At 41.0% G+C, this 23,443-nt stretch overlaps 2 protein-coding genes across 21 annotated transcripts in view; one reads left to right on the forward strand and one right to left on the reverse strand.

Annotated features, from left to right (window-relative positions):
• Positions 1-449: 449 nt before the first annotated feature.
• Positions 450-15,671, reverse strand: SOCS4 (suppressor of cytokine signaling 4). Of its 20 annotated transcripts, none has more exons than XM_068947498.1 (5): positions 15,483-15,642; positions 14,631-14,968; positions 13,418-13,456; positions 13,148-13,270; positions 450-9,545 (listed from the first exon to the last, which is right to left on the reverse strand). In XM_068947498.1, exon 5 carries the CDS (start codon positions 9,443-9,445, stop codon positions 8,135-8,137), a length of 1,311 nt encoding a protein of 436 aa, XP_068803599.1. In that variant the 5' UTR covers positions 9,446-9,545; positions 13,148-13,270; positions 13,418-13,456; positions 14,631-14,968; positions 15,483-15,642; the 3' UTR covers positions 450-8,134. The 20 variants fall into 20 exon arrangements, with proteins under 20 accessions (XP_068803599.1, XP_068803595.1, XP_068803591.1 ...); XM_068947494.1 differs by having other exon boundaries at positions 13,418-13,471; positions 14,635-14,968; positions 15,483-15,641; XM_068947490.1 differs by having other exon boundaries at positions 13,418-13,502; positions 14,597-14,968; positions 15,483-15,641.
• Positions 15,672-15,694: 23 nt separating this feature from the next.
• The window catches only part of WDHD1 (WD repeat and HMG-box DNA binding protein 1), a 31,869-nt gene continuing 24,120 nt past the window's right edge, over positions 15,695-23,443 (forward strand). The window contains exons 1-5 of the mRNA XM_068947510.1: positions 15,695-15,729; positions 15,973-16,069; positions 17,821-17,932; positions 20,817-20,968; positions 23,154-23,265. Of these exons, the coding sequence (XP_068803611.1) occupies positions 15,993-16,069; positions 17,821-17,932; positions 20,817-20,968; positions 23,154-23,265 (453 nt within the window). The 5' untranslated portion in view covers positions 15,695-15,729; positions 15,973-15,992. The remainder of the gene's footprint in view (positions 15,730-15,972; positions 16,070-17,820; positions 17,933-20,816; positions 20,969-23,153; positions 23,266-23,443) is intronic.

The following is a 23,443-nucleotide window of genomic DNA, read 5'->3' on the forward strand; positions in this document are numbered from 1 at the left end:
AGGCACCCGTCGCTTGTTTGAGGTATCAGCTGCCTCTGGAATCAACGCTATATTACTGATAATGTAAAGAAGTTTTGGGGCTACTCTCTTACAATGTGCTAAAATAATCAGAAAAATACCCACAAACCTGAAAGTATCTAATTCTGCAACAGTATTGGTGGAGACAAATATTATATCAAATTCAGCCGAGTTATTCCCTCCCCTCCCTGCCCCTTGCAGAGACATATTTTCTAAGGACTTCTCCTTCTCCCCTAAGTTAGAAACATGAAGTTTTGGATGGCTCTGAACAAGTTGTATAGCAATACAGCCAGTGCTCAGATTGATTTTTCCTAACTAAATTTGCTTGATCAATTTTTTTTCAGGCTTTGAATATCAATTAAAGGAACACTACTCTTTTGTCTTGTGTGTTGCTCCCCTACAAAATAATGAACTGTTTAATACACTAGAGGCAATTTCAAATTATCTAGTTTAATGAGGAAGGTTATGACAGAAGATTTATTGCCCTTTCTGATCTGCTAATGTATTTTCCCAACCATCCCAGCAGAACCAATCACCGTATTTTCACTCTATTTTCAGGGGTTCATTAGTTGTAGACTAAAAATAACACTAAAGGTCTCAGCCTAAGAGCTAATCCAATTTTTTTAATTGGAACCAAAATTTGACAAGACAGCTTTCTATTCATAACAGCATCAAGCCCCTTACTGGGTGTTATGTCTAAATTGTAACCTCATGTGACTACACATAAAGACCTGACCTAGAAATACAATCACATAACTGCTACAAAGGACAAAATCCAGCCTCTTCCTTAAAAAATATCCCAGGTTAGCGCAAGCAATGGATTGTAGCGCATTCCATCTGACACGCACGAAGAAAAGGCTTGGCAATTACCCTGCTCAACAGAAACAAACTCAGAAATTTCCACAAGTGGTTGAAAGTAAGACTGAGACTTATTCCAAGAATTCCAGCCCCCAAAAGGAATTGAAGAGAGAGGAAGGAAGGAAAACAAGATGGAACAGGTCCCGGATAGCCCATAAGGCCTCCTGTCTATGCTAGATTCAAATCTTACTCCGTCTGGTACTTCCCAGCAGTGGCTTCATGCTGGTGCATTACAGTATGTACACGAGCCTGGAGTTTCTGCTGCAGCGACATTTCGGTACAAAGGAGTCACACAAGCATAACGAAGAAGACAAGGAGCCAAACACTTACTGATTTTAAAAGGCATCCTCTTTCCCAAAAGGCAGCATCGTCACAGTGGGAAAGCTGAGATGCTGCCGCCTGCACAGCAGCTGCCCTGGAAGACCATCACCTTTGCGTCTCAGCGCTGGTGGCATGGGGGCAGGGGCAGAGGCAAGGGTGTTTTTCGCTAGAGCCAGCCTTGGCAGAGGGAATCTAGTTTTGCTAGACTGTCGCTATAGCCCGTAGGGAGAGGGATTCTTGCTCAAAACAACAATTCACAGTACTTATATTTTAGCCAGTGCCTCTGAATCCCCCTCCAGAGGCCCCATGCTGTTGTGATACAGAGAAATCCTTGACATCAGCCTATGTTTAGGGCAGGGCAGAGGGAGGGAGAAGCTACTTTGTAAAAAAAGGGGAGAGAAATTAGATTTAAAATACTTGATTCTGCTTCCTTTAAAGGCAAAGATGTTGCACGCTGATAAGCATGCCTTTGGCCCTCTACAGTGGTCAGACTTCCTCAATGGGCTAATAAACCTGCGATGACTCTTAATTATATTGCCAGTATGCAATGCCAACAACAGGAGCTATACTTCTTGATCCAGATGTCCCTCCGACTAGTCTCAAACACAGATCACTCAAGAGAACTTCCCCAGCAATAAAATAACGTGAATATCCACACAAGGACATTCTTGGGATCCCTGCATGAAGGTATGCATAATGACCAGCCTGCGGGGAGGTTGGGTTGAGGACATGTTTTGGTCGGATAATGTATCACGCCCACACAGCCAGGGGATTATTAAAATGGATATAGGGAGTGGGGAAGTTATTGCAACTTGCTTCATCCACATACTATAGATTTTTTATATATATATATATATATATATATATAAATTATACATTTACATTCAAAACTCTATTATTCATAAAGTTGAGTAAACAAGTATTGATTTTTACACTGTAGCATGGATGAATATTGCTAATGATCTAGAGGCTCTTCTTACATCCTTGGTAACTCTGACCTCATCTGTGCTTCCGGAGCGTAGTATTTTACACGGGCAATCAAGTTTAAAAACCAGTTAGCTGTCACTGTTTCAAATAGAAATCAATGCACATTTATTTCTGAATGGACAACTTTTCCACCCACACCATGTCACGTGCACCTCGTCCTACAACTGTGAATCCAGATTTTAGACGCTGAACCAAACGGACAGATGCAGATGGAAAGCAAGCAAGGAAAGGGTGTGTGAAATGATGTTAACTTGTACAGAATAACATTACCCTTCCCACCTTATGGGGAGAGGCAAAAACATTCCAGAAGTGTATGCACAGCAAGCTTCAATATATATAAAAAAAGGTGAGATCACTGCAGAGCTCATACTAAACCATTCCCGAAAGTCCCTACCATTAATATGTGAGCTTATGTCAGGATTTCTCTCTACTAAACTTGTTACTGCTGTGCACACATTCAGGGGTGGGAAACCATCTTTTATCAGCGTTTTCCAGTACTACGTATTTCAGAGGTTAACAAAAATCACTTACTTCATAGCTAACTTTGCTATATTGAATCGATGTACAAGTTCCTTATTGGATTTTTATTACAGATAAAACTGACAGACAAAATCACTAGGATATACTTAAAAATGGGAAGGAAATGTACGTTTACAATAAAAAGGTCTCTGAAGGTCTCTTGTTTCATAGGAAGGAAACTGTCTTTATATTACATGAACTATAAAAAATGATTAAAACTGAAGAGAGACAGGAAGCTGATAATTTGATTTATCATCTTAATGGCGATGATTCATGAATAAATAATATAATGGTTTATGTCTTTCTTGTAAAAGAAGTAGAGAAGAGCAATTTGTCTAATAAATGACTTCAAAAATTACAGCTGAGTCTTGTTTGCCACATTTGTTCTATTTAAAAAGAGTGAGTGAGTATCTTATTTCTTATTACTTACTAGGACATTTGTTGTATTATTTATAAGAGTCAAAAACCTTAACTAAAAGCCACTCATCTCTGACCACAGTCTCCCATTAGCTTTAAATTCAGGAAAGAGAATGGGATTGATCACTAGATCAATAAATCTAACCTTAGAGCTGACTAAAAGCTTCCTCTAACCTCCTTCCTACAGAACCTTTTTCGAAATTAAAGTATCCCCCTTTTTAATTATTTAAGAGCATGCCAATTTTACAGTAAGGCCATGTATGACTGCATCATACAAGGATTTCTTTTTTAGATTGGAAACACAGTAGCATCTTTAAAAGGAAAGCATTTAAATCATGATCTCTAGGGTATTTTTTTTTCAAGTTAGGCGTGCTACTAAGGATACATGTATCCTGTTACAAATGTGCCTTGGATTTCATTAAGATGACTGCTGAGCAAAGGAAGACCAAGAAGAAATATATTCTCCGAATTAATGGACACACTAACTACCCCAAATGCATCAATGATTCTGATGGAGTTGGAGCTGCTCTGCAGTGACAGCATCAAGCCTATAACTTGCATTATTATAGAGTTGTGTAAAGTCGCTTCAGGTAAAAGAAACTCCAGAGAACCTAATTAACAGAAAGACTGTTTAAATTGTTTCAAAACTATCCTGTAGAAATAGCTTGCATCTGAAGTTTGTCCCATGTGCCCCTACAGCCTTTTTCTTTCCCTATCAAAATATTGTATCAAAAACAGAGCCTTTTTCTTACCCGCGGAATAATTTATGAACAGAAGCTGTTCACACTGTTGGCAATACGCTAACCATGTTTCTGCTATCCTCCTAAAGCGCCTTTTTCAAAGCGGCACACACCACTTCTTCGCATAGACAACTCCTGATGCAGCGCTGGCTGGGCGGCTCAACACACAGGGCCATCGCCAGGGCTATGTCGGGACGGGATTACATCCTCGGCTCAGCCGCTGACCAGCTGTAGTCTTGAGCACATGTTTTTCCTTCACATCTCTGCACCTTCCCTTGTACCACGCTTAATATTTACCTTGGAAGTTTCACAATGCAGGGAAGGCTATATGTGTTGTGTGCTGCCCAGTAAGATCCAGCTTCGACCAAGGCCTGGCCATGTCAGTGCATTGACTAATACCATTTGCTGTCTTGGGAAGCATTTCTGCAAAAAATCATTTCCTTCACAACACACGTAAGGACAGTAACTAGATTGCTGGTACATTTTAAACTTTACTCAGTGGACAATCTTGGATAAAAAGCCATGGCTATGATGGTGTCCATCCAAGAGAAGTACCCAGAGGAGTACGGTAATATAGATACTGAGGCTAATTTATGAGGGAGGTTAAGCAGGCTCTAAGCATTTTTTCTAGCCCACCTCCTGCAACTGCTTGCTGAGGAGGGTAGAGGAGTCGCCAAATCCACGCTGCAGCCACCTGCAGCGACACGTGGAGATTCCTACCACTGGATGTTCCTGTTGCACAAGCCAGGGGAAGAAGATCAGGTGCTCTGTCCTCCAGTCAAGACTTGCAGTCTCAGGAAAATAAGGCCAATGTCGTAATTTACCATTACCATGAGAAAATCAAGCAGGTAAAGTGGCATGACAAGAAAGTATGTCTATCTACATCTTGCAGGAACGTGCATTAGAAGATGAAAGTTCTTGCCCCGTTTCTATGACTAATTTTCTAGAAGGCTTGAGCACTTAACCTCAAGACTTAGTTACCTTTCAAACATGCTTCAGATAGCTAACGCAAGATGTTATACAGCCTTATTTATGCGAACAGCACCGGTAAGATTGTTAACAACAACACTGAGAAGAAAACTTTAGACTAACAATTCTTGGCATATTGTAAAACTAGTTAATGTCTGCAAGGTTTATTCCAAAAAAGTTATGAATTTAATTTATGGATTTAAAAATATGCATTTAAGCAAACAGAGCTTTTGAGTTCTCATGTTCCATCAAAAAAAACACATATACCTCATGAAATGTACCTTTCTCTCGCAAAATGTGCATATATACACGATTCAGAGTGTCAGAAGGTACAAAAGAATTAAGAAAAACCACACAAGTATGATCTGGATAAACAAACCAGGCAAAAATAGGGTGAACTTTCACAAAATCCTGTTCATCAACTTTTTCTATATATGATTTCTCTGAACAAACGCCATTAATTGGCCCATAGTCCAAAGGCACTATTTCTAGATGTGTAGCACCTTCTTTCCCCAACTGCTATATTATGTAGGTCTCCTAAAATTGGAGTGCTCAAGACATTTTTTGGGTAAGTGCTGCATCAACAGATGTCAAAACAATGTAGGCTGCATTCTGAAATCACAGCACGTTGCGGAACTGCACCCAAAAGAAGCTTCTTTCATGGCCTTTCATTTTGAAGGGACAAGATGTTTGCTTGTTTTGAAAGAATGGTGGCTTTCACTGTAAGTTCCTAAATAGATAAGACTTTTTTTGGCTGAAATTTTTGTAGTCTTGTGACAAAAATAACAATGGTAAGCCCTATGTAAAGTTACAAGCTTCTTGCCCTAATTAAGAGTTTCTGAAAGAGAGTTTTAATCAAGCAGACTGCAAACGTCTCTACAATTTCTCTATAAAGTCAGAATTTAACCAGTTACTATTATTTTGTATTGTGACAGCAAAAGCCACAGGCTACCATTCCACCATGACAGGACCAGTGTAAAGATCATACCTACTATTCGTTCACTTCATGTCTGGTAAATGGCAGCGGCAGCTAGAAAAGAAATAGATTTACTAATAAGAAGTTATTGACAAAATACAATTTATGCCCAAAGTCAAGTCAGTTGAATGGAAGCACCACAAGAAAAACATAAAAAATGAATACTGTCTCTAACATGAGTCATACAATTATCATTTGCATGTGGAGGAAGGAGAATCTCAGCTGGTATAAACTGTTATAAGCGTATCAATAAAGCTATGCTGATTTACAGCAGCTGAGAGTTTGTCCTATAGTGTATTCATCCACAGGCAGTGTGACAGATTGATGTGTTAGCGTTTTCTCCCTAGAGACTTCGGTTTAAACCTATTTAAAACAAAGTGAAAACAAACTGGCCAGTCTCTAAGCAGATGTCCCTGAAAATCTGTTTATATCACAGTGACAGCACTTTAGCGGAAGGGCTATTCTCTGCTTTCTCTGCTCAGGAGGCAGAGGGCTGAAGAGGAAAAAAAGGTGAGCAAGGGTGGGACAGTACGTCCCCAGTGGAGCTGCATTGCAAAACTTGCTCAGTAACTCCCACAAACCCAACTCGCAGGATGGATTTGCTGTACACAAACCCATTGGATTCTCTAGAAGTTGAGATTAAAATATTCAAAAATAACTATTGCATATGCTATTGTAGCACTTAGCCTTCACTCCAGGAGGAAGACTGCATTGCGCTGGGCTCCCCTGCTCTTAGCCTGCACACATATGTAACCTCAGGCACACAGGTAACTGATCTTTTTACATGCATATAGCTAAACACATCTGTAACTCTGCAAGGTTGGGGGGGGGTCTCAATTTCAAAGGCATTTCAAAAGGATATAGACTCTCCCGGTGATCAAAAAAAAACCAGTACGGTTATTGTAGTTACAACTCTATCAATCATCAGGTATACTTCTGACAGACTAGTTCTGGGCGCCGTTCTGGAAGAGGAGATAAACACATTCGAGTGAAGACAACGGAACTGCAGGTCATTGTGGAGCTGTTCTCCCGAGGCTGGTCTGGAAAGCACTACAGTTTCTTGCCTGATCCTAGGTCCATTCTCACTGGGATTTTAACAGTAATTCAGCAGCAGATCCAACTATCCATGTAATATAAGTAATGTTTTTAGGATTATTATCCATGGTTTTCCTGCACATGGAAGTTGAGAGCAGGCCACCTGAACAAATGTTATATGTTGCAAGACAATCTGCAGACTTTTTTTTTTTTTTAAACTAGTTAAAAAAAAAAAAGTCTACTAACAAAGCAAGAAAGTTATCCATCATCACCTCAGAATCAACAATGCAAGATCAAATAGTTTAATACATACAAATGGAACTAGATTTTTTAAGGAAATGCCTTCTTTCTCATCTCCCCACCCTATATTTTACCATTTCAGAAGCGGCCTTTATAATGAAAACTGAGCTTTTCGTGTAATGAAATAGTAATAGACATAGAAAGGACATTCTCAGGTATCTAGTCCAAGTCCCATCTATCATAAACAACCATGCCATATTATCCCTTCCAAACACTGATCAAATCCCAGTTTATGAGTAGTTTGCTTTTTTTCGCTGATATTCAAAATGAAAAGCTGTTCCAGAACTTTGCTGCTGTGATGATTATGAGCCTTCTCTCTTTCCAGCCAAAAACATGACCAGTTTATATAATGCTTCTTCTTGTGCTAAATGCGGTCCCTAATTTGAATTGTTTTTCCCCTCCCTGGTGTTTAGTTCCCTGATGTATTTATAGAAAGATCATATCCTCTCTCAAAATTCATTATGCTAGGAAAAGTAAAATTAGAAATAGACTGACGAATTTACTACATTAGATACAGACAGACAGACACACACATGCACAGAGGCTTGAGCCCTCATTTTAAAAGAAATGCAGAAAGTACAGATGAGTCAATCTTTAGTTACCAGGGCATTATTTCAAACATGTCAGCAACATCTGCAAATTACAATATAAAAGACAGATCAAGATCAAAACTGATTTTTAAGGTTTTTAGATCTAAAGACTATCCATCTATCGAAATACCAGAAAGCCTACCTGAAATTCCATAAAACCCTAGTTTGGGAACAGTACCAAAAGCCCACAATGAATATCATTTCTTAAAAAGAGAGTTGGGAAGACTCAAAGTACATTTGGATAAAAAAGCCTTAGGCAGAGGCTAGTTTGGGTTGTAAATAATCTGCAGGAGAAAAAAAAAAAAAATCAAACTGCCATTTTAAAAAAACCCTAAAAGGGAGGAAAGACTGAACATACTATTCCTCTGCTCAGGGACAATTTCATTCCTTCATAAAAATATTTTCTAGCTTTGCTGCTCTGGTACATCAATCCTGAGTACTCTAACTTTTGATTTATAATGATATTCCTTCAGATACAGCTTCACTGATGGAGGAATAGGAAGTGCATCAATACCATCATAAGTTGTACAGTTGCAAATAACTGTTCTACATATATGTTGAAGAGAAAAAGGAAAAGTCCTGTTTAAGGGAGTAGATAAAAGCGGTTCAAAGAACATACAGGAGCTTGGATCTTTATAGTGCTCCAAGAGTCCTGTGATGTCAGGAGAATGGAAGACACAAGGATCGTGGGCATCAAAGCTGAAGTTATGGTTCCACTGCTCTATCCGTGCATGGAGAGAACGACTGTAGCGCCTGAAGCTTACAGAAAACAAATAGTCTTCTTGAGCAGAATCTCGTAACAAAAACGTTCCCTCTGGCTTGCCTTCCAGCAGTGCCTCAGCTGCATATTTATCCATTACTCCCCAGTAGCAGGGGTTGTTATTGATCTGAAGGAGGTCCGGGACTAGGCAGTGGACATAATCAATCTGCGTATGGTATTTAGGAGGCGTTTCCATCCGTAGCAGCTCATCATCAGTTTCCCATTTGGGTTTGTTTCTTTTTCTAGAACTTGTGCACAGTGTTATAACTTCATCGTCAGAGTCCATATCACTCTCGTCTTTACTGCTCCGTCCTACTTTACTTGTAACCAACTCAGCCCTGGAATCACCTCTGGAGGAACTGCTGTCAGTCAGGTCACAGGACTGGGAAGGAGAGTCTGTTCCCCCACTGGCAATCTCATCATCTCCCAGCTGATCTTCCTTCTCCTCATTCTGGGATAAATCAGCAATTATCCACTCTTCTGCTTTTTGACTTATAGGGGCTGTATGTCTTTTAATTAGGTGCCACCGAAAAGCTAGCTCTGAGCGCGGAGGGAAAGGACACTTATCTAACATTAATTCACTGATATGAATTTTCCTTTTCGATGGAAGCCCTGAGGCATGCCGACTGCTACAGTTCTTTATAGGAAAGCACTGGCCCACAGCATCTTGCAGCTTCTGTTTGAGAGAGCGGCCTAAAAACCTGTGACCACATGAACGATCAAGATCCAGTTCGATGGATGAGCAGCTGTACTTCCTCTCTTGACTCCTTAAACCAGTTCCCGATCTTCCTGCAGCGCTTGCTGCCTCAGCATCAGAACAGTGCTCACTCTTTTTTGACCAGGAGAGTTTCTTTCCGCTCCAGACATAACCATCCTTTCTGTCTGCGCTTCTACTCCGGCTGCTTTTGGGTCTTACATCTGCATTTTTAATATTACTGTCCTTATTTTCTGCCATGTTGATAATCTGTCTTCACTGATTTCTAAAAAGTGTTCTGTGCTTTTCTCGTAGGGTTTTCTACAGATGAAAGCTTCTTTGAGGCTCTTTCCAGAAGTACCTAAGTAAAAAGAAAACACAACTAAGTTAGCAGCTTTGCACACCCACAACAGAAGACCCATGCAGGTGCATACATGATAACGATGATGATTAATTGTTAGCCATGTAAAAATAAAACGATGAAGCCGAATTCATTAGGAGGACACCTCACAAATACCGGCGGGATCCCAGACCAAGGCTCTCTTAACCCTTCCTTGTGATCAGCATCTTCCAGAAGAGATCATCTCACGTGTTTTTAAAGCATGCATTCTGACTATGCAGTAGAGCAGAAAGAGGTAGGTGCTTGCAATCATATTAAGTTAGGGTCCATTTGAAAATGAGGCATTCCATGTAGCAGGTGATGTTGCTTCAGTTCTTTATTGAGCAAATTTTGCATCTATTCCAAATAACCTTTCAAGAAGGAACAAGCCAGAACAGAAACAAGTAGGTCAGAGTACAAAGAGCTACTGTACCTAGATGATATGCCTGTTTGTTACTAATCCGCAAAGTGGGATGCCAGAGATCTTATTCTTAACTGGCACTTTTGGGTCACTTTCTGGATATATTAAAAAAATATATATTATCAGTCACAGATTCTGACAACTTTTGAAAGCTGTTTTCCTCTGCCTTTTAAAATGAAGCTAGAAAATACTGAGCCCCTAAGGGATTGAAATATCTGGGGCTTTACATACTGAAAAGGATTAAAACAAATCCAGATCTCTTACTAAAAGCAATTCAAAAAGGCCGTGAAAGATGGCACTGCTTATTACTCATCAGAGAAGAAAGTTTACGTTACTAAAATCAGCGTTGCTCTGAGACCTACGGTTGCTTATTTCATTCTCTTTTGTTTCCAGAAGCCATTGAATTCTCCAACAGATAAAATGTTTCCTTTTGAATGCTGGGTTACTAAGAAGAAAAAAAAACCCTCTTTGAGCACTCAGTTGAAAGCACAGCAGAAATTTTTCAAGGTACACAGCAATATGCTACGTATGCTATACTGCCCTGAGGCACAGCAGAAGGTAGAAAGACTTGCCATCACGCACCGAGACGTTTTTGCAGCAAAACTAGATACAGTTCCTCTCTCCACTGTGTATTTCTTTTTTTTTTTTTTCCTCTCTTAATAATTGAGATGGTAAATAGTAAGCAGGAAAAGAAAAGGGCATCCACTTCCTCTCTCCATGCAATCCATTCTCATCATCAGGATTAGCCAGCATGACACAATCGCTGTGTGGTCCCCGAGGCGCTGAGCAGGCTGAGCTCTAGCCTCTGCTGCCAGGCAAAGAATGAGACTGCCATGCCAAGAGGCTTACATGCGATCCGTGCACCAAATACATCCCAGATGTAACTTGCACTGAGGAATTTTTGACATTAAATGCCTTATTTACAATCCACCCACCTGAGAGCTGTGGATGGAGAGAAGAGGAGGGAAAAGAGAGGAGATACAGAACTGTGGACTGAGGGAAAAGAGGGGCAAAATATTAGAAATATGCGGGGAAAAAATGGCATTAGAACAACACCTTGCTAGTACCAAGTGGAGTCAGAGAATGGGGCCCATATTTCAGCAGTTATAAGTCATCTAAGATAAATAACTTTTTTTTTTTTCCTCTCTCAAAGTTTTGCATATCACTTCTGAGTGAAAACACTGTGGGATGCAATATAGACTGGACAAAGACAATATATATGAGACCTGAGAAAACTTGTTTAGACCAAGATTCATTGACTGGTCTCGTAACATTTATATTTTTCATTCAGAAACAGCTATAGTGGAACACTGAATTTTCTCCACAATGATTAAAAAGAGAAACAAAGTAATCTCATTTACCCTGGGTATCTTTATCCGGAGTAACGGCTGAAGACAAAAAGGTACTCTAGATTCATCCTGTGGTAAATGCCATTAACTATATATATGGGATTTTTTAATTGGAAAGAGAGATATCATTTAGGTTGCAAAGTCAAGTACCTAAAAATCAGGATATGACAGTTTGCAATTGAAGGTTTCAAAAGCAATTATCTCATTCTGCACATCCAGCCCATATAAGGAATGAGAATATGCAGAACATGGGCTTGTAATTAAAAACTGTAAAATGTACAAAGCCCAAATGTGCTGAAAAACAGTTTTATTTGCAAGTCTGCTATCTCCTAACTTTTGGCAACTCAGCCTTGCAACTAAAACAATGTCAGTATTTTGTGTCATTTCTAGGTTTTGTCGTCGTCGGACGACAAAAGGAAAGGCATGTTCTACTTTGTACCTTTCTCCTATCACGTATCATTAGTGGTGTCTGAACCCTGAAACTTAAACTGGAGTACAGCACATGACGTTATAAGACATGCACCATTAGCCAGCGACACAGAAAGCTGTTTCCCCAGGGTTTGCAGGCTGCTGGAACCGAGGCACCAATTCTGCTAGGTCAGAGAATTAATAGCTAATCAGATATAACCCTGTATCCGTGAAAAGAGTGCAGAACAAATAAAGAAAGAGGAGTGCCATCCTATTGGAGCCAGGTTTGAAGGCAGCCTTGCAAAGGAGGAGAGAGGATGGGTAGGCAGTCAACTTGCAACTCGGGAGGCAAAGGCACAGTTTCCAGTCTGGCTACAAAGCTTGCCTGCAGCCAAAGGCAAGTTGCATTCGGAAATGCTCAGCACCTACGGTGTATTTAGGTGCTCAAATCCCACTGCTCTGCATTACCGTAAGAGGCCATACCGCCATGCCTTTTTATGATTCAGAGCCCCACCTATAACATGAGGACCAAAAATACCTTGGGTTTTGGAAAGAAAAAGACATTAAGGACAGTGAAGCACTCAGAAAACACTGTGGGGTATATGACCACTTAAGGCTATCTGTCTAAGCCATCTATTCCTTACACGGAAAACTTTTAAGGAAAATACTGTGCATTGTCCATCCATTAATGACTGAAGCGCAACTGAAAGAGCAGGACAGGACTGGAAGAAAAAAAAAAAAAACAGGAAGGGAACACAGCTAGAGTATACTTTTCCCTATAGGGCAAGGTTAAATGGAGAAGTCATTCACTGTACAACTAACACGTGTCAGCTCGGGGAACCTGCCTTTTGGAAAAAGTGGAGAGAGAGGCCACAGGTGGAAAATGATGCAGATAAGCTTAGAGCCTTCTGCCTACAAAAGCTTTCTTATATGCAGGGATAATTTAGGCCTTTTCTGAAGCAGATCTGACAAAACCCTTACACTTGAAACTTCTGTCTAAACAAATGACAGAGAAAACAGTGTGCAGGAATAAACAGAGTTCACTTCAGGCCATGGGATTCGGCTGGTAGTTCAAGGTTATCTAACACCGTTATAGCTTACAGTCCCCGAGGACAAGCAGAGAGCTGGGTGGTTTTCTGTTGTTGTTTTTATAATGTTCATAGCTCCCTGAACAAGAATCACCTCTTTGGCTCCCTCCTCCAAAGCCAGGTCTCCCGCAAGACCTCCAAGGGTCTTGGGGTAAAGCCAGCACGAAATGTTTTCTCTTTCAAACCCTGCTGCTTTGACACTAAAGCTGCAAGACTCACTCAGCTAAAAGCAATATCTAGTGTCTGATTGGAGGCGATAGAAACATTACCTCCTAATCAGAGGTAGGCTGCAATAAACAACAGGAAGAAGTCACTTACAGCCTCATCCTATGTCCATCTAAATCAGCGGCAAAAGACCCAGTAACTCCAACAGCAGCAAATCTGAACCTCTGCACTCTTGTCCAGTACCTCTGAGTCTTTTTGGTTAAGCTGCTGCAGCTTCTGTATAACAAAGAAATAGAAAAACCATGAAATCACTGAAGTGTTGGTTGGAAAAGACCACTGAAGGTCTCTAGCCCAACCTCCCACTTAGAGCAGGACCAGCTCAGGTGAGTCACTGCTTTCTGCAGCCAAGTCTTGAAAACTTACAAGGATGGAGATCCCACCACCGCTTGGGGCCTCCAGTTCCTGTGTTGTAAGACCCTTTTAAGGACGAAAATACTTTGAAAGTTTTCTGTTCAAATAAACGAAAGCCCAAGTGCCACTACGTTATACCTCTTGCTAAACAAGAGAGTGGCACAAAGACAATTAAATTAATTTTGCAATTGTAACAGAAGTTAATATTCTTCCTAGAACTGATAGTATTGTGAGAGAGAACAGTAAGTTGTAATAAACGGGAGTGCTTCCTCTCCGAATAGTCTACATAGCTTTTCATTAGGGTATTAAGTTATTTTTCTTTCAACTTACATAAAACAGTCACATAAAAAGATTCTCACTGATCACATGCTGTTTTCATTAATTTCGCCCAATTACATTTTGGCCACAAGACCACATTTTAAAACCTGACCTTCCACTGCAGTTGAGCTATCATTGACTTATTTTGGAAAAAAGCCCAACCTATTAAGGATAACATCGAGTCTCGATTCCTTTGTCTTAACTTATTCTTCTCAGTTTTAACTATGTTTATTTTGACTTATGATACTCAGTCCAAAAATGCCTGCGCTCAACTCCAGAGGTCTTTCCAGCAAATTAAGGAAATAATCACACACAAAACAAGAAAATCACTGTCTAAAGATACAAGTAATAATCCACACTACTCCCTACCTCTATCTCCCTAGGACTGTGAGAGAAGAGGGTATATAGCCATGCCAAGCCGCGGGGGCTATTTTATCCACATGAAGGATGTGGGAACGATTTGGAAGCAGGTGCAGACGTGAGGCCAAGTCACACCTCCGCCTCGAACGAAACTCCGTTTATACGCTAAAGGAGATCCAAACCTAGCACTTGGCAGACCGCAGCAGCCTCCCAAGGACCAAATCCGTAAAGGTTTTATAGTCCATGACCAAGATTCTATGCTCCACCTGGAAACCTAATAGGTGAGTAGCACAAATCAGGGTTTCCACCCCGCTGTCACCCTCTCAGGAAGCTACGTGTATTAAAAAAGCAAAGCGCTGTATCCTGCAGAAGCTTTAGTTCACAGCTGGATCAAAAGAGTAACCGTGCGTTCGATGCCTTGCCGAAGATACAGCGAGAAAGACCGAGCGCTCCCTCGACCAAGCGACAGCGGACCGTCCCCGACCTCCTGCTGCCACCTTTCCCAGGAATTACCGCCAGGCCAAGAGTTATTCCAGCAGGTGGATACGCACTAACACCTCCAGGCCGGGAACTGGGCTATCGCGCAGCCCTGAAATGACAGCTTTTCCATTGCACCACGCTTCCAGGTACGGTTTGCACCAGAGCCCCGGCACGTTTAAAACGAGACGATTTCCAAGACAGGCGGTTGGCCTCAGCGGCAGTCGGAGGCTGACGGTTAACGGCAGGACCGGCTCCGTCTTCCCACTCATCCGACGAGAAGCGCTCCTCCGGCCGGCTCCGCGTCGCTGGATCCTCGCCGAGGTTCGCGAGTGACCGCCGCGCCGCCGGATCCACCCGTGGAAAAACACGGCTCTACACGGCTTCCAAGAGATGTAATAACGAAATCTGGGCGTATTTATAAAAAGGAGGAGTGGAAAGGCGGCGGGAGGGGGGGGGGGAGGATGATTACTTTGTAATCCTGGCGCTTATTCATTCATGAAAGTACCAACAACGTGACTATTACAAAGAGCCCGACCCCATTTCCAGCCGGCCACCGGTAACCCCGCTGCACGCCAGCGCTGAAGATAAAAAGGTTTCGCCTGGAAGCAGTTTTTCTCAGAAGCGGGGAACAAATTGGGACAGATCAGTAAAGCTACATAACGGGGGGAAGAAAAAAAAAAAAGCACGGAGCTCTGTTTTTTTTTTTTTTTCCCTCCCCCTTATTTCAGTCATACCGAGTTGTACCACTTTCCGCCCGTCAGGCAACAAAACGCGATGCTTTCCCTGCCGTTGCCCAGCCTACAAAAACTTAACACGACTCGTGCGGCGCAACCGCCGCTGCCTCAGTTTATATATATATATGTACGTATATATATGTATATATATGTCTCCGCACGGCGGCGGCGCGGCCGGCTCTTACCCGCTCGCCGCGGTCGCTCCGGGGGCACCTCCGCCGCCAGCGAGGCTGAAGCGGGGCGGCGGCAGCAGCGCGGGCCGCCTTCACCTGGCGGCGCGGAGCCGCAGCGGCGGCGCGGAGCTTCCCGCCGCCATCCTGCCTCTGGCCGCCGGGGCCGAGACCGGGGCCGGGGCCGGGCCGCCCCCTTCCCTCCCCGCGGCGGGGCGGGGCGGCGCCGAGCGCGGGAAGGCTGGAAGCGGGCGGCGCGCAGGTAAGATGGCGGCTGCCTCCTGTCAGAGCGCGGCGGTGCCGCTACCGGCCGGTTTGCGCGTGGCGGGCGGCGAGCGAAGGCAGCGGCCGGTTCTCGTGCGGCCCAGCCGCTTCCTCTGGGGCCGGCGCTGGGCTCCTTTCCCCACCCGCTCCAGCCCTGCCCCGCTGCGTGGTGCTGCTGCCGCTTCCCGGGTTTTTTTTTTTTTTTTTTCCTCCTTCCCGCCTCAACTTTTGTCCTCCTCAGGCGGCGGGGCGGGAGCGAGGATGGCGGCGGGGCGGAAGCCCATGCGGTACGGCCACACGGAGGGCCACACGGACGTGTGCTTCGACGGCTGCGGCGGGTGAGTGCCCCTCCCGGGGCAGGAGCGGCCTCTGAGAAACAGCGATAAAACCGCCAAAGGGAAGGGGTGAAACACGATCTGTCTGGAAGGGGTGGGGGGGGAAATCAATAATACGATGGCATTAAAAAAGTTGCGTAAAAAAGGTAAGTTTGGGCTTTTTCTTCTTGCCCCCCTTAGCAGCGGGGTCGAGAGGGCGGTCGGTGCGCCCTCAGTATGGACGCCCTGGATGTTCTTGTTCTCTAGTTAATTATAACAAAAGCTTCTTCCAGGTGGACTGCTAGGGCTCGTGCTTCAGGGCTCTGATTTTCTAGAGACCGGGGTTAAATACAGTCTGGGGGGCGTTTTGTTTTATTTCTGTCCGTCGCTTTCTCAGAAGTATCTGTGCCAGCCGGTCAGATACTGGGCGAGGTGGGTTTCTGGCAAATCCTTTATCTGCTTTTGTTGGCAACCGGTTATAAGGCGTTTGTATTTTGATGCCCTGAATTTTGGAGTGATCAGCATATAACTTAATGTACGCTTTTATATAAGAGTAATTTCATAGAAACTCGCAGAAATTGATGCGGGGTGGGAGACAATATGCTCCCAGACAATATGCAGACATCCAATACGGGGCTTACTGCCTCGTGTTTTTATTACGGCAGTTCTTGAATGCATAACTGTAAACTAAACGTTCTCCGTTAGCTTATTATGCACAAAAATAAAAGGGAAGCCCAACAATAAGCCCCCTCAAAATGAACCTCACAGGTAAGTCTTATGTACTGAGTGTGGCCTAAGTCCATGAGCCTTGTTTGCTTACAATTCGGTTTTAAGTGTCTTCTGTTACAATGCAAATGTTTTTAAAACAACAACAACAAACACCAAGAAAACAAGTTAAGGCAGGGGGTGTACTCTTGTAGTTTTTGCTTAAGACCACTGTTCCACTACTGCTGGGCTCTCCGATGTGAGTATATGCCACATCAGCTCAGTGTTGCCGTCAAGGTACGGACCTCAGAGAACTAAGACGGGAGAGTAACGTTACAGCCTCACCTCTGACTTTGTAACACTTCATTGTTCATAAATTTTTTGGGACTGCAAACAAATTTGCAAAAAAAGCAATGCAGAGTTTGGTTATAGATTCAGAATGGCTTTAATATAAAGAAGTTTTTCCAGTGTTTTTAATTTGCTCTGTGACTTCAGGTTATTGTTTATTGCATTAAAATTGTGAAAGTTAGCTCCAGCAGACTAGACAGTTGAATTCTGAACTGACCATTTTGTGGGGGTTCTTAACATATTCTGGAATCTGTTAAGCTTTCTAAACTTCGGTCAAGTATGTGCTAAGACTCTTAGGTTTGCCCTCAACTTTGTAATTAACTGTAAGGTGAATTTTCAAAGGCTTAAAAAGCAATTAAATGCCCAGTTCTTAGAGAAATTAGTACTAATTAAATCCTTTGAAAAATTCCCTCTAGATCCTGGAGAAAAGTGGATTAGCTGATAATATTTAAGGGTCAATTTAGATGAGTGCCAGGCCTAGCTAGTTTTCAGAGACTCAGTTACTGTGTTATGCCACCAGATTTGTTTTCATATAAATTTTCAAGTATTTTTTTCCCATGTTTAACAAGTTTGTTTTTTTTTTAATGTTCGGCATTCAGTGAATTACATAGTGTATATTATGTTTCAGTTAAAAAATAGTAATGTTTTCATTTGGGGGTTGAAAATCACACTGGTTGTGCTTTCCATAGGCATATGTTAACAAATTCTGTATCTTTGAACAGCTACATTGTAACGTGTGGCAGTGATGGAGATGTTAGGATTTGGGAAAACCTGGATGATGATGATCCGAAGTCCATTAATGTGGGAGAAAAGGCCTATTCATGTGCTCTAAAGGTATGGTAGTTAGCAGAATTCCTGTAAATTGTGTTCTGCTGGCGTTGATAACGTACTGTGATTGTGCAAATACTTCTCAAATTTATTTTCAAACTCGGAGGTTCTGGTCGTGTGGGTGAACATGTATTGGGGTTATTTACAGAATAAGACGAGAATAATATTGTGCGTAGCACACTTCAGAGCCTGATGTATGTTAGCTATGTAGCTCTTTGTTAGATATGTAGCTCTTTGCCTTCATATTAATATATGAAAAAACTTGAATGCTGTTGAATGAAACCAAAGCAACAGGTATTATATGTTTTACCCTATCCAGGACTGTGAAGTAATTATTCCTTATACTAAGCTTTTGTAATTTTTTTTTCTCCTCTCCCTTCACATTCACTTATCCTTGCTTCTGACTTTGATGTCCTTTTGGGAAACAAATCCAGCAGATTAAGCTAATTATATGGTGAACTTTGTAGGCTGCTTCAGTGTTTTCTCACGATGTGGATTGCAAAAAGTTTCCCAGGGTAAGATGTGATCATCAAGTATTAAGAAAGTGTTTCTCAGTGGTAGCTCAGCTCTTCAGTGAGGGAATGAATGTTTTCATTTGCAGCCTTTGACAGCTGATTCCTACTCTTCTGCCTTTCCCCATCCCAGAGGCTCTGAACTGTTGTTGACACAGGGAGGAAGCTTATGTGAAAGTCGATGAGCCAAGAGGTGGTTTTATTCGACCTATTTTAAGGTTCAAGGAATGGTAATCTCTATTTATCAAAAATTAGTTTCACGAAGTCAGTGTCTGATAGTGCTTTTGTAATATCAACGTATTATCAAAAGAAAAAGTATTTAGCTCTCAAAATTATTGTTCAACCCAAAGATGCCTCTGGCTTCCCTGCCACAACATTAGAAGAGAACAGATTTCTTGTTTAATAGTAAGTAGTAATAACTTGTGAGAATGCTGATTACAGACAGTTCTGCAGCCTGACTGACTTGTTCTGGCATTTGAAGTACGACCAACCCTTTCTGTTTTAATGTTAAGGCCATTCCTTTGTATATCTTGAAGTGATTATTTGGAGATAACAAGGCAAATAAGAGTTAACCATATCAATTTATATAATAGAATATACTTATTTTACTATGCGTGCTCATGTATTTAGCTTGAGATTCTCGCAGTAATCTTTATGCGCAATTATTCTTGTATTACATTAGTAATATAAAGGCGCTGTTTTAGACCTTCTGGCAATTGTAGAAGAGAGGAATTCCAGAAATTTATATTTGTTCTTCAGATATTGTCTAGTTAACTTTTCAGTGATAATGGCTATTTTAAAATTGTTTTTTAACTGTTAGTGATTTTGGAGGGGAGGATAAAGGAGGAAATAAATGAAAATGAATGTATATGTCCATTGCCTTTAAAAAAAAAAAAAATTTGAAAATATATTTTCAGAACTACTGCCTTAGTAAAACCTCTTTTTATTTACCTTGAAGTATAGCTTATATATCTATTCCTAAATATCTGTACAATCTGTTTTCATCAATGGATTTTTAGAGTACTTTGCTATTTTCTCCTTCCCATAATTTGCTTCTGAAAAGATAAATAGAGGTGTCTTGACAGAGTTCTTGTAGCAAATCAATGGCAGAGCCAGAAATTGGAAAAGCTGCTAATAAGAGGATGAAAAATCCTTTTTATTAATTTCTGCGCATTGCTAGGAACGGTCCTGTACTCCTAGACTTTTGTAATGGGCTTCTAGCTTTGAGATTTTTAATAATTAAAAAGTAATAAATAATTTTTATGTTACGATCCATTAAAATTTATTTTATTTTATATAATGTTATTTATATTTTATTTTAAATAAGTAGTATTTGTAGACAACAAGATGAAGAATACTTTATAAGATTTAACTTAAGGAAATCTTGTTTCAAAACTTACCGTTCACTACTAAAAATTTCACAAGAAACTCATTTGAGATATCTAGTGTAAGCTAAGTAATGAATCTGATCTCTTACGTTCTGAGATTATTTAGTATTGGCTGTTGTGCTGGTGGTTCTTTTCTTTTTCTTCAGGATTTTTACTATAAATTTAGGCAACTTTTTAAGAAACACAAATATGGCATTTCTCTACTTAAATATTTCAAAAACACACAAGTGAAGAAAAGTGTTGTAACTTTACGAAGAAGTACTGCTTTTCCCAGAACAGGATAATTATTTGTATGTTTTGCACTTCTAATCTGGAATCACGTCTAGTAGAGAACTGCCTCTGAAAACAACTCAACCATGGCTCGATCCGCTTTTCATCTTTCCTAGTGCCGTTTAACTGGGAAATTTGGTTCAAGGGTGCCCTCTCCTGATGATGCAGCATATTAATCTAAATAGCATGTGAAGCTCTTCCTTTTCTGAGAGCTCTCTTGCCTCTTTGAAGGGATTGTATTTTTCCATTCAGCTGGAAAAGGTCAGATAGTTCTCTTTGAAATTCATTAGTGACTTTGCTGAGTATTTGCTGTTTTGGTAAAGATTCACGTTGGGAAGGTCCTGATATAGTGAATAGCCATGGGGTTAACGTTATGAATTGTAAGTCTGCTGAAGCAAGAGTTGCTGACAGTATTAAGTCTATTAATGTATCTAGTTTTGCAGGACTGAAACTAAGAGAATCTTTTTATCAGTTTTTAGTAGTTTGTTTAAAATGATACCATGTTAAAGGTTCTGTGTTTGTCTGTTTTCTGGGGGGAGGGGGACAGTAAAGACTATTTTCCCTCACTGCTCTCATTATTAGATCTCTTCTGGAATTACTAAAGTTAATCTACCCAAATATTGGGAACATGAGATGTGTGAGGGGAACATGTAATATTTTGGGCTCTTTGGACATAAATATGTTTTAACTAACCAATTTTATGATGGATTTTCTTTTTAGAATGGAAGATTGGTCACAGCAGTATCTAACAATACTGTTCAGATCCATACATTTCCTGAAGGAGCTCCAGATGGCATCCTTACTCGTTTCACCATGAATGCCAACCACGTCGTCTTTAATAGTGATGGTACCAAAATTGCTGCTGGTTCTAGGTAATCTGTCCATGATTAGGAAAAGCACTGCTAACGTTCAAAATCTGTCAAATCCCCTGCCTGCTGATTTTTACCAAGGACTTCATTAATCCATATACCTCTGCGGGTTTTGAAGTATTGCAAAATGCCTTCCGGGGGTCGAGGGGAAGGGAATGCAAAGGACTACTAGGAAACAACTCTGAGAGATGTTTGAGCCGCAGAATAATTTTAAATGGAAATCTGGTGGTGTGAAATAACTTCTTTTTAGGAGACTGGAGTATTTTCAGCTTTCATTCCTACAGTGCATGAGCATAAGTATTCACCCATATGGATCTCATTGCAGCATCAAGGATTCTGTTACTGTGTGCTAAAGATAATGTCCTGACTGTTCAGGAACGTGATGCTGCAGATGCGTATACGCATGCAAAAGTTAGACGATTTCTGATTTGTATGAGAGCTTTGAGTCATTCTCTGACATAAGCATCATCACTGTTCTGCCAAATGATAAGAGATGGCAGTTGCAAGACTCCCCGAGGGGGATAAATGCATAGTTTAGCTAATTTCTTAGGGAAGCATGCTTGCTTTTACATGATACGTGTGTACATCCTTTGACAGAGGTGGTGAAATAGCAGGCAGGCAATGCTCTTGTTTGTTTATTTAAGGCTCAGGTGATTCTTAATTGGGTTTAGCAAACTCTCTTGGCACTGTAGCTGACTTGGACTGTTTGCCTGCCTCTCTGCTGGAATTTGTCCTCTGCCCCCACAGCAGAGATGGCAGCACATTGCATCTGGTTTCTGCCTTGTCTAAGTGTGAATTGAACGAGAAAGCAGTTTGGATGAAGATACGGGGCTGTGAACGCTGGCAGCTGTGGAGCGGATACACCAGCTCCACCAAAACTAGGAGGCTGGACAGCTGGGGGCAGTAACACTCTAATCTCTAAATCTGACAGGGTTCATGGATTTGGGCCCTTTGTCAGTACTTGTTTCTGAGGGAACAGCTCTGTCCCAGGATCTGGCTTTGATGAGAGCAATTAAGCAGTCAGCAAATGCTTTCTGCGTCAAAAAACTTTTAAAAAACCCAGCGCTTTTGCAGCCTGATCGGGGCCCGCACATTAAGAAAAATAACTCATGAGACTGAGGTGGCCCTTCCATGAGGTCTTCTGTAAATGTATTGGGGGTGAAAGTGACAACCATGAAATGAGGGAACGCAACTAAGAAGAACTGCTTTCAGTCGTCACAGATTACTTAACCTTTTCGTGAAGTCTGTAAACTTCATATACATGACGTTTAACATCCAATTGGCCACTAAAATTCAGAGGAACGGTTTGAAAAATGGCTGTGCAACCTCTTAAACAGAAAAAAAAGAAAAAAACTGGCAATAGGATTTAAGGTTGCCTTGCATTCTAGAAAGCAACTGAAATGATTCTAATTGTCTCACTATATAACTTGCATGCTTGTTTTTATGACTGTTTTTGTTAGCATTAGCTATTTGGCAAAACTGAGATTATGATTCTGAGTATAGTCAGTGATTTAACTCTTTGTAGATTTAGAGCCTAAAGTCAGATTTCTTTCTGAAGGTGCGGCAATGAAGTATGCAAGAGAGAGTGTTATTGAAAGATTGTCACAGGAGCTCTTTGCCTTAGCAGTTAGCGTTGTTATTTTGAGTTAAATTGCAGTAATGTCTGTAATTTAGGAGGGGGGAATAAAGTTGTAAAAAATCAGTTACTGTGTCTGATACGCTAAATGGTCTTTAAAAATCCTGTTTAAAAACTTTACACAATAAACTGTTTGCCCTATCTCTTTTTTCACTAGATGATCAAATAATTATTGAACATCGGTACCACTTAATAGATATCAGAGAGCTGACTTAACAGGAACTAAGCACAGGTTTTCATTAGCTCATACAGAATATTCTATAAAACTGATATACTATCTGTGTGTACATAATATCCTCTTAAAAGAGCAACCGTATTTTATAAACTTTGATTTGAACAAAAATTATCTTCTGATAAGATAATCTGGCCCTTGCTTAAATTGTAGTAAGCTTCAAGATTCTCATTTTTCACAAAGATCTTAGAGTGCTGGAAGCCATAACTTCCCAAAAACAAACTTAGTGCCCAATTTCATTTTTATTGCTGTCAACAAATAGTCTATCTCTGTTAATAGCCTTGTCAATACTTTTATATCTGTGCTGTTGTGATCTACAGTGACTTTATGGTCAAAGTTGTGGAGGTGACTGATAGCAGCAAGCAGAAAACATTCCGAGGACATGATGCTCCTGTTTTAAGCCTTGCTTTTGACCCCAAGGATGTTTTCCTGGTAAAAGCATTTTCTTATATACTTTCTACTTTGTATTTCCTTTCCTTTTTTAAAAAAAAGTTACTTCTGAAAAAAATAGTGACGAGGCACGTAAGACAGTTTCATTTCAACTCGCTTTTCCGATGATGGAATATGTGATAATTTGTTGCCTCCTGGGAAAACTCAGTCTCTATCTTAC

The sequence above is a fragment of the Struthio camelus genome, chromosome 5 (genome assembly GCF_040807025.1).
Source record: "Struthio camelus isolate bStrCam1 chromosome 5, bStrCam1.hap1, whole genome shotgun sequence".
NCBI lineage: Eukaryota > Metazoa > Chordata > Aves > Struthioniformes > Struthionidae > Struthio > Struthio camelus.

Excerpts from the sequence above, each read along its gene's own strand:
- SOCS4 (XM_068947500.1), bottom strand. The coding sequence starts at position 9,445 with ATGGCAGAAAATAAGGACAGTAATATTAAAAATGCAGATGTAAGACCC.